Genomic DNA, 13,964 nt, shown 5'->3' with positions numbered 1-13,964 from the left:
TAATGCTGCGGGTACCAATTTATTGTGACTCAGAGAGTGCCATTGTAATTTCTCACAATCCTATTCAACACTCAAAGACGAAGCACATTGAATTTTGGTACCACTTCATCAAAGACCACATACTTAAAGGTAACATCGAACTGATTTTTGTTCCCACTCATAAAGAAATAGCTGATGTTTTCACAAAAGCACTTGATACCACTAAATTGAATAGATTTCTAGAAATGTTAGGAATGATGAATCCTGACCCGTAATTCTTTTTGAATTGATAGCCACCGCAATCATTGATATGTGAAGAACTTGTTTCTATTCTTTTCAAAACAAAATTCTTGAAGCATCTTCTTCACTGCGGTTCTAGAACAATATATTCATCATATGTCCATGTGGTATATCTTGTATATCGCAATCACATTTGATCTATATATTTTTCGGGTCTGTAACTCTTTTTATTTCTAACTGTTTGATCAGTGTTTCCTCAGCTCATGCTATCGTAGCCATATAATATCTCAACCGCAGTCATCATCATTCCACCGCAGCTACATTAAATGATCCGGGATTTACTTCATAAAGACTAGAAGAAATTTGTGAGCTACTTAATGCTCTTTAATAAAAAAATTCTTTTAAACATTCATTCTATAGCATACAATGTTTCAAACTCTTTTCAAATCATCTCTTTTGGTTAGGCCTATTTTGGGCTAAGAAACAAATAATGTGTTTTTCCATAAAACACAATCTTTAATGAAAATATTTTTCCTTAACAAGTCTTATCACCCGGTCGTTAAATGTCCAATCTATTTCAACTTCCTACCTTTTTCACAAAAGATAATAACCCTCACCACACGATTTCTAAATGTGTGATAATGGGTCTGACATTTCATTAAATGCTCCTATTTTCTTGGCAAAATATTTTTATTTTTGATTTAATTTTTACTGATAAAGTAAAAAACCCAAAGGTTTTTTCCTTTACCAGCTTTAATTAAATTAACAATATTAATTTTTCAAATCTGGAGATATAAAACCCCCTTCTTCTTCCCAAGAAAGCTTTACGCTTTCTAAACCCTTACGATGATTTTCCCTTCTTCATCTTCTTACTCCCAGTTTTTTCTGCAAGTTCCTAATATTTTCAAAAATGGTGAAATCTGGCATTTCCAAGAAGCAATCAAAGGCCTCAGGGCCTGTGAAACCAACTGGTTCCGACACAACAATCAAGGCTCAGTCCCCAGCCATTGCTTCAAGCAATTTTAGGGCTGTGTTTGAAGATCAACCTCACTACAATGAAGCAATCCGTTTGATGATCCAATTTCTCCCATCCCATCCATTGTTTGGAGCATTTGACTCTTTTACTGATGTCGTCCCTCTCCCCACTCTATTCAAGTGTGATTTTTCAATCTATCGTCCATTTCATAAACTTCAGGAAGTGCACCTGCACTTGATCGACGATTCCCTGGTCATGCTCACCAAGACCAAGTTCCCGGAAGCCATCAATCTTAGGGCTCCTTCCAACACCAAATTCTTCTCACCGAGCATATCCGACATCATCACCACTCTGTACCAAATGGGGTACCAAAATAAACTGAAAGGTATTAGAGAATTTAAGAAAAATCAATTACCAACGGTGTGGCCGTTCATCTGTCACTTTGTCATCAAAAGTTTGTCCGACAGAACAGGTGGCATGGAAAACATGGGGATCAAGCTTCTCGATATTGTATGGAGCATTTTCATAGGCAACACAATCTATTTTGGTCAAATCTTGTGGTATGACTTCCTATAGTACATTCCAAAGAAGACTCCTCGACAAGATGCTACTGAGCTTACTTTTGCTCGTTTTGGTCTCTCTGCATTTCGGATCTTCACAAGGAGGCGAAGCTAGACATGGGTGATGATTCCACACTCTTTATCACCCTCAAATTAAAAAGGTACACCCTTTCCAAATATCAATCTATTTTTGGACCCCTTAGGAGATTACCTAGACACATTCTGGAGTCTATTGGACTCGATGCTCTCGAAGTCAAAGACCACATTGAGGTTACAGATGGTATTGACCCATACCATTCTTCTCCACCTCATCCTAGTCAGGCTATCCTATTCCGTACCAAAACCAAAGATCCTTCCAGTACCGCAGTTCCTATATTAACTTGAGTCCCTCGTGCTGAAGAACAATCTAGTCAACCAAAACTCAAACGCCTCAAGAAACTTGTATCCTCCAAGAAATCTCACTATAACATTTTCCAAAAGGGAGCTATGTCCTCAAAGAAATGCGAGTCTAGAACTATTGAATCTTCAGATGAAGCTCCTCCCTCTCCCTCTGAAACTCATGTCACACCAGTCAATGCCGACGAACACTCTAGTCATGAATCCGATGATCTTTTCAGACGGAAAAAGCTAAAGTATACCCACAATTATAGCCAAATGTGTGACCGGACTCATATCACAGTCTCTCGAAAGACTCTGGTAGTCCTTGGAGCCCCCGCAAGCTTATTCGCTTTTACCGTATCTGGCTACTCAGATACATCAAATACATCTGTCTCATCTAAACATGGAGACACAACCCCAGTTGGACACCAAGAGGATGCCATTGGTACATCACGCCCTAAGGTCTCGAGGGCAGCACACTTACACGTTTTTGAGACTGAGGAGTTGCGCTCCATCCTTCTTTCTGTAACACAAACATTGCAAATACCTGACCCACTACATGGCAATTCTTCCACCCTTGCCAAAACCGAGTCGAGGCCAAACTTGACTACAGGTCAAGGAGACTAAGGAAGCTTGGGAAATCCTACTCCTCCACCATTACATACAAGTGGTTTAGGCATGGTGAGCACCACTGTGCCAGGATCTACGAACCCGGGAGGACACCTCGGTGCGAACTCAAGGATTTGACGGATACTGTTATGACGATTCCTGGACTCAATGTTAACCTAGTACTGAATCCGAAATCAGAAAATATGAAGCTTTTTGCAGGGATTTTAGTCACACAAGGCTCAGTAAACTCAACAACTTCAGAAATAGGGAAAAGATCTTCAAACCGTAGCTAAGTACTGGGCTGATATGTTCATCAATACGAAGACAATCTATATATCTTGAGAATTCAATATCGGGTGTCAAAAATCGAAGCTACAGTGCAACATGCTCATGTTCAAATCGGTGGTGTTAGTCCATCAAATCCCCCTCCAACTCTTGAAACACATGACTCTAATGTTGATGGTTCCGCAATAGAGATCAACTCCAGACCTATGTTTGGTTTGGATGATATAGAGCTTGAAGATGTTCAGCAACCTCCTCATTCTGGTGAATTTTTGATGGTTTTTCGATGACGACGAGTCAAGTGGATCTCAACACTCCACTTCAAAGCCAAAGGAAAAGAAGAAGAAGAAACTGGCTATCACCCGCAAGGAATTTCTTTCATTACAATTCAAATTCGACTAAATTTTGGTTGCAGTCACCATCCACCAACCGCAACAATCTAATGAAGCTGAACCGCAATCTCTAGCTGAAAGAGTGGAACGATTGGAAACCAGGGAACGATTGGCTGCGGAAAGAATAGCATTGAAAGTGGAAATGAGTATTAGATCCCTGGATAAGAGTCGCACTACAGATCACAAATAGTTCCTATCCACTGCTAAAAACCTCATCAAAAAGGTAACAACACTCAAAGAAGATGTCAAGACCACCCTTGAAAACCAAGTTGTTCACTCTAAGAAGCTGGTAGAAGAAACTCATAATGCTTATGAGTTAGCTATTGCGGTCCTCCAATCCACCATTAACAACCTATGACGCTCTATCTCTGCTCATCCTCATGTCAACAAAATTCTCAAACTCACCAAAGAAATCCACCAATTACTGTTTAACACTGAGATTCCCAACAATTTACAAGTCTCTGAGTTGATCAAAAATCAGTTTACCAAATCTTTTGCCAAAATCGACGGACTAAAGCACTGGTTTGAGGATCAACCTGTGGTTGATTCCTCAAAATGGGGGAAGTGATCACAGTCCGTTCAATCAACAAGATCCTTCCCCAACCCAATCGACTCAGCAAACTCCACAAGTTGCGGATCAAAACAAGCCTCCAACTCCTCAACCCTCACCGCAACCAATGAGAATGTATAGTAGGTGGGAGGTGGGTACATGTTGTAAAAGAGAGAGAATGTATTGTAGGTGGGTGGTGGGTACATGTTGTAATTGAAAGAAAGAGATTTTAGTTTTTTTAATTATTTAAACACCAAAATAAATAAAGAAAATAGAAAAAAGAAATGAAAAGGGTAAAATCGACTTTTCAAGTGTCTCAGGGACCAAAAACCCATAAAAACCTTGATTTTAGACATACTATGCAAGTTAAAAACTTTTTGGACCCTATCTAAAGATTTTTGTAAACCACAAGGCCAAAATTTGTAGTTTTGTCTTTTCTAAAAATAAGATGATTCCTTTTTTTATTATTTGTACATGTTAATAATAATAATAATAATAATAATAAGGTAGGTCCTAGGACTACCTTATGCCTTGCTAGCTATGCCATTGGGGGTGAACATCGAAATTATGGCTTAACCACAAATATATAATCTTGTGTATTCTCATATGTATTAGATTACAAAGAGTGTTATTTTATAATATCAATGTCTATAGAATGTATATGTATTCCACAGAATCACAGATGTCACTATCTTCAGCATTCTTCACATACGAGGGAATACAAAAAGCAAAATTTGGCCAAATCGTGTGTCATCTATCGGCACTTGTGACTCGACCAAGCCTAAGTCTCCTTTCATATTGCCTAGGTTGCAATTCTTACAATGTCAAGTATAAATACAATCTTATAAAAATCAAATTTCCAAATGAGCAAACAACCCAAAAGTTTGTTAATTTTTTTTGGCTCTTAAACTTACAATAAATTGTGAATATTTATTTGCATAGAATCAATCACAACAAAATCACCACCTGTTTTCATGTACAAACAGATGGATCGCCTTGTTATTTGCTATTTCTCAGTCTTACGTAAAACATCTACAATGAGTGGGTTCTTTTTACATGATACAATATTTAATAAAGAAACCGGTTGACCTGTTTGGCACGTAAACTCAATTGCTTATCATAAAATGAAGTCAAATGAAAAAGTATCCAGCAAAAGTCTTTTTCACGGTAAATTATTATTGCATAATTTTCTAAATTTTAATTAATATATACATATGTATCAATTCGAATCTATGCTATGTGAACTAGTTTCATGATGTATTGATAAACAGAAAGCATACCAAATATGGAACATGGCCATTGCATGTTCCATTGTTCCTAGTTCACATCTTTCCAAAATTTGCCTGTGAGTTGTCTCCTCACATCTCAAATTATTATTAATGGTGATTTAAGATCACATCTCATTTAAATGTGAAAGTTATACTAGTTAAAAAAAATAGGAACAAAGCTATAGTCTAATAAAAGCCACACGGGCACGGAGTGCACATTTGTATAAGACTTATAAATGCGCCTTACAGTCCCCGAATCTGCGGACTTGACTCTGCAAAAATTCTGAAAAACGGTTAAATCTTCATGATAACCGGTATTAACTTCCAAAAACCGGTATTAACAAATAGTTTTCAAGGAAAAATATACTATACGATTTGTAAACTATCCAAATCTGATTTTATCTACAACAATCTTTAATTACAAACTCTCCAACATTAAAGACCAGCCTTGAGCTAAAGTGCTCAAAGGGACCCGTAATTCTTTATCGTCGTGTTTACATTACTAAGACTATTTTGCAATCATAACATCTTAGCATGCATAAATTTATCCTTAGATATATTTTAGTTTAATAAAAGTTACAATTAAATATTAGCGCGTGATTTACTAGGGTGAATAATAGTTAATCAAATGTCCAAATAATCATTATTAACAAACGAGAATTCTAGTAAGCTTTTCAGACATCACAATTAGTAATTAGTAATCATAATAAAAAAAATCTATGTAAAAGTTTAAAATTACATAAGGTAAAATCTTCTATAGGCTGAAAGACTAAAAATTGCTTAAAATAGCTTTTATATTAAAAGAGTTTTGTTTAGATAAAAAACATAGTTGCCATTTTTTTAATTCGATTTTTATATTAAAACTAAAAGATAAAAGCTTTTAAAAGTTTGATGCCAAATAAACTCATCTCACAAATTTACAGATTTGTTATAGAAAAAACTACATATCGTTAATAACTTATGATGTTTCAATTAAAAAATGATCAATCGGTGAGTAAATTAGAGTGTAAAAACACAAACTTTTAACACACATATTACAATTCCATAATAGCGTTTCGCCTATGATGCACATACATTAATTTCATAAACATAGATGTAAAGCATTAAGTAGCCCTTTTGCCCTATATAAACCCCACAAGCCCTAACTCTAATTTCATCCTTTTCAAAAGCCCACTTAAATATAATAATAAAAACATATACAAGAAGATGCCTTCAAAGACCAATACCCCCCTAGCACTCTTTCTAGCACTCAACGTTCTCTTCTTTGCTCTAGGGAGTGGTTACATCACCTACCCCAGCCCTAACCTAAAGCCATCTGATGCAACTTGTCCAATAGACTCCCTAAAACTAGGTGTGTGTGCTAATGTGCTTGGGCGTTTACTTGGTCTTGATGTTGGGAACCCACCGAATAGACCATGTTGTAGCCTCATAGAAGGCCTTGTTGATCTTGAGGCTGCTACTTGCTTTTGCACCGCAATCAAAGCCAATGTTTTGGGGATCAATCTGAATGTACCATTCTCTCTTACTTTGCTTCTTAATATTTGTAGCAAGAAAGTCCCGACGGACTTTCAATGTGCTTAAATCATCAACCACATAAGTAACTTGGGTGTTTGTATTGGATTGCGAGCTTACTGTTGTGTCTTAATTCGAATAAACCATCTTAATTTCCTTGTAATGATGATATAAATTGTTAGTTCTTGGGAATTAAAATCTAAATTTCAGTGTTTCTTTATGTTGAATTCATTTGAATCTTTCTTTGACAAACAATGGATGGAACTTGTTTAACACAATCATACCAAATTGTGCTTATGTTAGCACTCGGATAAATTCGCTTGCACAACAATGTATGCAGAAAAGTTCTCATTATGTTTGTTTTTAGGTTTACATTCGTCCACCTACTAAAGTATGAAAAATCTATCAAGTGAAGAGTCCAAAGAACAAAGGTGCCTTTTACCAACGGTATCATTTATATTGGAAATGTATCCTTCAATCAAATGGTTGTGTGGCGGATAATGATGTAGATTTAGAAGTAAGATTAGAGATATGTACGCCAGTGTTCTAAAAATCGAAGTCATGATAAAATCATTAGCAAAATATCGAAGGACACCGTCCCTCCAAAAAGCGCAACATTTATTGGCGAGTGCTCTTTTTAGTAAAATTGTCCAAGACATGGAAGTTTACTTCGATTAGGCAGAAAGTAATTTTTGAGTGTCTAAGGGTACCACTAAGGAATAGAACCCCTGACTATTCACTGTTGTTGAACCTTCTATTTGAAACAAGGTGACTCCAAAGACAAGTCTAAACTAATAACCACTGTAGAGAAACACGTATAACTCCAACATATTTCACAACTCCTTAACTATAGGACGTAACTTCTAGTGAGAACCACACAACCGGGGACTCTCAAAACTACAACCACCGAAATAACTCCATCAATATGATCCCTGGGACTTGGAACCCATCAATTCTAAACTTCAGAAACCATACTCTAGGACTGATATTCAACCATTCGTTGAACCTACCCTTTGTCTTTTACTAATAACACCACCAAAACATGTGGAAAGAATACTCGAAACACACCGATAATGAATTTCACTCAATCCTAAATCAAGAAGTTGTACAAAAAACCTTAAATACACCCTTGAATCCCTAACACTTTATTACCAACCCACTACTTCTACGAGCAAAGATGGTCAATCCAAGAATTGTCATATTACACCTAAGTCCCTTATCAGCTCAGGTGTACCTGCACCTGACAATCACTCGAGACATTCATAATAAACTGCGTAACCCGAGGTTCCATAATCGATACCCATCAGTGGTAACCAAAATCCTAATAAGCAGCTCGCAAGCAAACGGTAATTATAATGCAAACACTCCGCAAGAGACTTTTGATGTATAACTGTTACTCCCAACAACCCTTAACTACCCACATGTTCCAAACCAGGTAGTCACTGAGTCTCCCGGCTCCCACTATGCAATAACATCCAAAGTTACACACACGGAAAAAAACAAACATGATCACTAGGCCCACATCTTATGCCTGGAATACCTCTACAAGGTCTGCAACATAAGTCTAGGTTACCTCCGAGCCCACAACATGAGTCTGGAATGCCCTTCCTAGCCCTCAACCCATCTTTGGAATTCTCCCGCTATCTTGACCTTCCAAATTCACTACTGGGTCCCCCATAAGAAAAATACAACCAGTGGTTCACGATACATCATGACACGGTACCAAACCGATCTTGCTGTCATTCCTTCACTCGCCTGAAAACTTGCGACTAGCACTATGGGGCCTAAAGATACTCAACCTCAATCCACCGTCTTGCAGGAACCCAATCAACATCCCTCTCCATGCTAATCAAACACAACACTTCCATACTTCTACCCTACACAATTCCTTTTACAGTACAGGCTGCTACCAATGCAAAATCTAAAGAAAACATGGTCGCACACGACCCAAGAATGGGATAAATGGCCACATTCTTGTTCCAATTCAAATTCTATAACCCAAATAAGAACCATGCATATAATTTGAAACGAGTGCTCCATTTCCATCTTGTCTAGTCCATATACACTCCTCACGACAATATCTAATGAACTTACCATAATACACTCGTAAGGGAACCTACAACCTTACCCAAAGGGTGAAGTACCAGAAGGTCTAATGGAATGACGAACCGCAATCATTAAAAAAACATTCTCCTGAATGATCAAAACAAGATCCCATACCTTGATTGAGACTAAACATAACCCATCAATACGTAACTATCTTGATAAGACTTTTAAAGTTATCCATAAATGCTGCTAAAAATCTGGTCGGAATCATCCAAATATCAACCCTTCCAGTATGACATGTTAAAAATTAGATTCTATGCAGATATAATGTCATGTCTATAAAAACTAAACAACGCTGTCCTAACTTCTAAACTTCCAATAACCTAGGACATCCCTAATCTCGAGCTGAACATGTCAATTGGTTGACACATCTATTGAACGTCAACTGATACAACTCGAAAATTTCAAAGAATTTCTGATGTTGATGATGAACAAAATGACTAACAATTGAGGATGCAATTACAACTAATCCTATGATCCAATACACTAATGAACTAAAACCCACCGGGAAACATACATACCAAACTATTAAACTGATTGACCGATCATCAACTGCTCATCCTAAACTATATATATCAATCTATTCAACAAGCTGACAAAATCTTTCAACGATTGATAATCAAACTAAGCGACCCAAATGCCTCTTTATCTATTTCTTGATGTTTCCTAAAGGAACCACTGACTACAATGAGCTCCTTGTCCAACAGCTTCTCACCACATGTATGAATCTTGCATTCTTGAACACATACATTTGATAGAAAAATGGTCTACGCCCTCGTCATGGCCAAATCCTGAACCAAAGTTTCGCATACCCGAAACACAAATCTCTATGACACATTTTTTTTGAAACCATAATTCTAATAGACCAATGATTCCTTATGTAGAATATCCAGCTCTCCCCCACTTAGTGTCCGAACCGCCACCATTGATGTTGCAAAGAGACCAAAACTCAAAGCGGCTCACCCAGATGAATAACATCCCTAAATCTAGAGATATATAAGACAACACAAGATTCTTTCTAGATAAGGACCAAGAAAACTCCAAGAGATTCTGAATCTCAGATGGAGACCTCGGGAACTCCCTAATGATGGATGTCTCTTATATTATGAACTCCATGTAGATATACCAGCAAAACACCAACTTCATATCTAGAAACAAATGGATTACCGCTTACCTCCTCCATAAATCCCCAACCGAAAATTCATCATGAGGATCATTCATATATTCAAGAGGCATAAATCTCACAATCGAGTTACATCAAAGAGAACAAAATTTGTCGATCCATCTTCACTTCCCTGATCACTTGCAACCATCAACTTGCACCTGCCCTACCTATATCATAAGAAGGCAAACACTTTATCTCATCTCAAGGCATCCATAACATAAAATCCTCTTGTGCATTCCCATACTGACATACTGCCGTCGGAAACCGCATCCATCTAACCCAATGTTGGCTTTACGTCTCAACTCTGGGAGTCTCATGCCTGTTTACTCTTTCCACCAAACTCAGAAAATCGAAAGGACATAACCCCACCGTAGACAACAACATTCTAGCCCATTTGCTAATCGCTCAGCCTCTGGCTGTAATGCTTGAGCCGATCATGATAACCACTTCTTTGTTGGGTCCCACGGCTCTCCTGGAACTACCTCGAGTAAGGCTCTTGAGACCTCTACAATCTACTAACTCAACTGAAACTGCACCATTCAAACCCAACCTGACATGGCCACCGAAGACCAAACAATCACCAGAATCATCCTCATCCTGAACAGTCATAACTTAAATGATCGACAGATACGGAGACACCTCCACGAATCATGGTTAGCAAACCATACTATCTATACTCGACCATCTCCTTAGAATCCTTGTGACTTCCCCCAATTTGAGTATGGATCATGTTTTTTCATTAGTATGGGCCGAATACTACCTTCCACACCTATTCATACTTTCTTTAAGAATCATCCCTAGACCTTTAATTCACTTACTCGTAATAATACTTCAATATCCACTAAACATCATAACTAACGCCTAAAGCACTTCCAAGGCTACCTTAGGATCCCCAACTCACCCTACAATCAACTGTTGAAGAACCCCTACTAATATCAGCTAACCACTTCATGAATATAATTACACGCAACAAAACTTAAATAATCTTTCGAATAAAAGACTCAACCCTAAAGCGGTTAGAATAAGATGAGAGTTGCGCAATAGGACCAAATCCTTCACTCTAAGATTACTTTATCTTTGTATCATGTAATTCAACATATTCATTTAATATTCAACTCCCATTAATATGAGACCTACAAAGTGAAGTAAGCAGCATTCAAGTAGTGAAACTGACTGGCATTAAGACATAATAAAATCAGGCAGATCCTTACATGAAATTCCTAACCACTAGGCCAAAACATCTAGGATAGACATTTATCCTGTCCTCACTCTCTCAAGAGTGGCTAATCCTTCCTCAACTGGCCTTCTATACCCACAAACTCATTCATGAAACTTCCACCAACCCTGCAGCCACTCGTGCATGCTAATCATAAATAATGTTGGATCCTATAGATAGTTGGATACTTGATCCAACCCTAAGCCCTTCATCAGACAAGAATAGGAAATAAGGCTAAATCAAACATTCTTGGGCTATAGAATCTTAATTATGTATAACTATGATGCACAGTAAGCAAATACAGTAATGATGTCAATTTCATCTAGCATACGAGAAATCCTCCAAGGCTATCAGGCGTCATACATCAGGTAATTATATCATGTAATTCCTGAAGATCCCTAGCCTACCACTAGCATGCAGTTCTATCATACTCATCAATAACAAATAATAGTGTGGGTAACTTGTGGTAAACTTGATTGCTTCGGCTAATCATACACATCTCGTCCTTCCTTCGTTACTTTTGAAAACTTTTTACAGATCCTTAATTTGAGTCTGGAGTCACCCGAATGTTCATCCAATTCTGTCAAACCCAGGCTCTGATACCAGCTTGTAACATCCCACAAATCACGATAAGTTTTCTTTCAATTTTAAATCATGAGGAATCATTGGTTTCAGACAAACCCAAATAAAAACCAAATGTTTAAAAACATTGTTCTCAAAAGTGGAAATCATATCTCAGAGTGTCTCAAATCAGTATCATTAAAAAAAGGAGGATGTGTATGATCATGCCTTTACTTTCTCAAAACATAAAACTTAAACTGTAACCCAAAGCTTGGCGAGTTCCCCCAAAGTACAACCACACAACATATAACAACATGCATATTAGGTCTACAACTAACAAATTGGATTACCCATCAATCCATAGAATGAGTCTGGCTTGCCTTCCGACCCACAACTTATGTCTAGCTTACTCCCAAGCCCACAACATAAGTTTGGCTTGCCTTACTAGTCGACAACTTATGTTTCCCTTGCTCCCGAGCCCACAACATATGTCTGGCTTACCTTTCTGGACCACAACTTATGTCTGGCTTGCTCCAAGGTTTGTTGGCTTCCGTACTGAGCATGATTTCCTCAACCCAACCATACTATATCGACATATACAGAACAAATAACATATATCTAACAAACATATAATCATATAACCAGTCAGACAAACAGGTAGATCTATGGATCACTACCGTACAACAACATCCTATATACCAGGACACAGATCAAACAGATCACTACAACATAGCAACATCCTCTATACCTAGATACATAACCTAGTGGGCAGAAATTGGTGCCTATGACCCACAAGTACAGTGAGGAAAACTCATCTGTCAGTTTGAAGAGATTTCTAAACAGTACATTACTCCGAATATCAGCTCAATTGGTCACCTATTCATTAGAACATGACAAAAATTAACTTATAAATAAAATACCCAAAATACCCTTAGGTCAAAATTGGTCAAAACAGGTCAATGCCAAAAAGTCAAAACATCAACTCGAGTCAACTTAGTTAAGTACGTTGGGTGTACTCAGCCTATATGCAGGGTGTACTCGACCTTGACCAGAAAACGGGGTGTCGACTGTGTATGTGCAGTGTACTATTTGGTACTTCCAATGTATGCGACTGTTTCTCCTTTCTTCTATTAAGAGTTTAACCCCTTAATCTCTTTCATCCAAATTCCAGATCTAGTCCTCAAATGTTGTCCTTAACCATAATGTTTCGAACTTTATGGTCTTGCATGTGCATTAACTACTCAATACCAAAAACCCCAACTTCTTAACTCATTAACACATACTAGTTCATGCATGGAAGGAAACTAATGACCAAGATTACATTTTTATGCTTCTAAATACTCCAAAATGTCTGAAAGGACATTTCATATGAATTAGAGTAACCCATACTTATAATACCAAGCTTATGGGATCAAAAGAACACAAATCCATGGCTAAACTAGATCTAATTAGTACTTTATCAAGTTCATAGTTTTTTACCTTCAAATGGTGTTAAATGATGATGTGATTCTAGATCCAAAGTGCTTCATTCTTTTAATATGATATCATCTTCTTCCTTCCCTTCAAGATCACCAAAACACACACAAATGGCTCAAAGATGCTCTCAAATGGATTAGGGTTTACAAATGGGTTGAAATAGGACTTAGAGGTTGATGTATCGTCTTGAAGTGGGTTTGTTTTTTGTTTTTTATATATTGACATGGGTCTCTATGGAAAGAGGAAAAAAATAACATCATATTAATGTATCGTCTTGAACCCTAAGGTACTCAAATTCTTCATCTATGGCATTTTGAGGATCCTCAAGACGTGAGATCTTAAGGGTCACGTCATGAGTGGCAGTTGACCTGTTCACTTGTATTTTGGAGTCTCACGATGTGAGACATAAGGTCTCACAATGTGAGACATAAGGTCTCACGATGTGAGCACAAATTAATGACCCCAAACCCTAATTTTCAGGTATTTGAGGGAATGAGAGGCTAGGGTTGTCCATCCTCAACCTCTCTTACCCTCTAAGCCTCTAGAAACCCTAGATTCCGTTTCCCCTTGAGAAACTTGGTCTTTTGCTAATAGAAAGGATGGAAAATGAGAGAAGAAGAAGCATCATTAGGAAGGGGGTAGCTAGGAATCATCATCTTCACTAGATGTCATCTTGTTGGAATCGTTATATGTG

At 37.6% G+C, this 13,964-nt stretch overlaps 1 protein-coding gene across 1 annotated transcript; it reads left to right on the top strand.

Moving 5' to 3' along the window:
* The first annotated feature begins 6,440 nt into the window (after positions 1-6,440).
* Positions 6,441-6,815, top strand: LOC111877633 (putative lipid-binding protein AIR1). The gene has a single exon (XM_023874148.2). It carries the CDS (start codon positions 6,441-6,443, stop codon positions 6,813-6,815), a length of 375 nt encoding a protein of 124 aa, XP_023729916.1.
* Positions 6,816-13,964: the final 7,149 nt, after the last annotated feature.

Source organism: Lactuca sativa, chromosome 3 (assembly GCF_002870075.4).
Source record: "Lactuca sativa cultivar Salinas chromosome 3, Lsat_Salinas_v11, whole genome shotgun sequence".
NCBI lineage: Eukaryota > Viridiplantae > Streptophyta > Magnoliopsida > Asterales > Asteraceae > Lactuca > Lactuca sativa.
The sequence above is the reverse complement of the archived record's forward strand: the minus strand, read 5'-3'. Positions and strand labels throughout refer to the sequence as shown.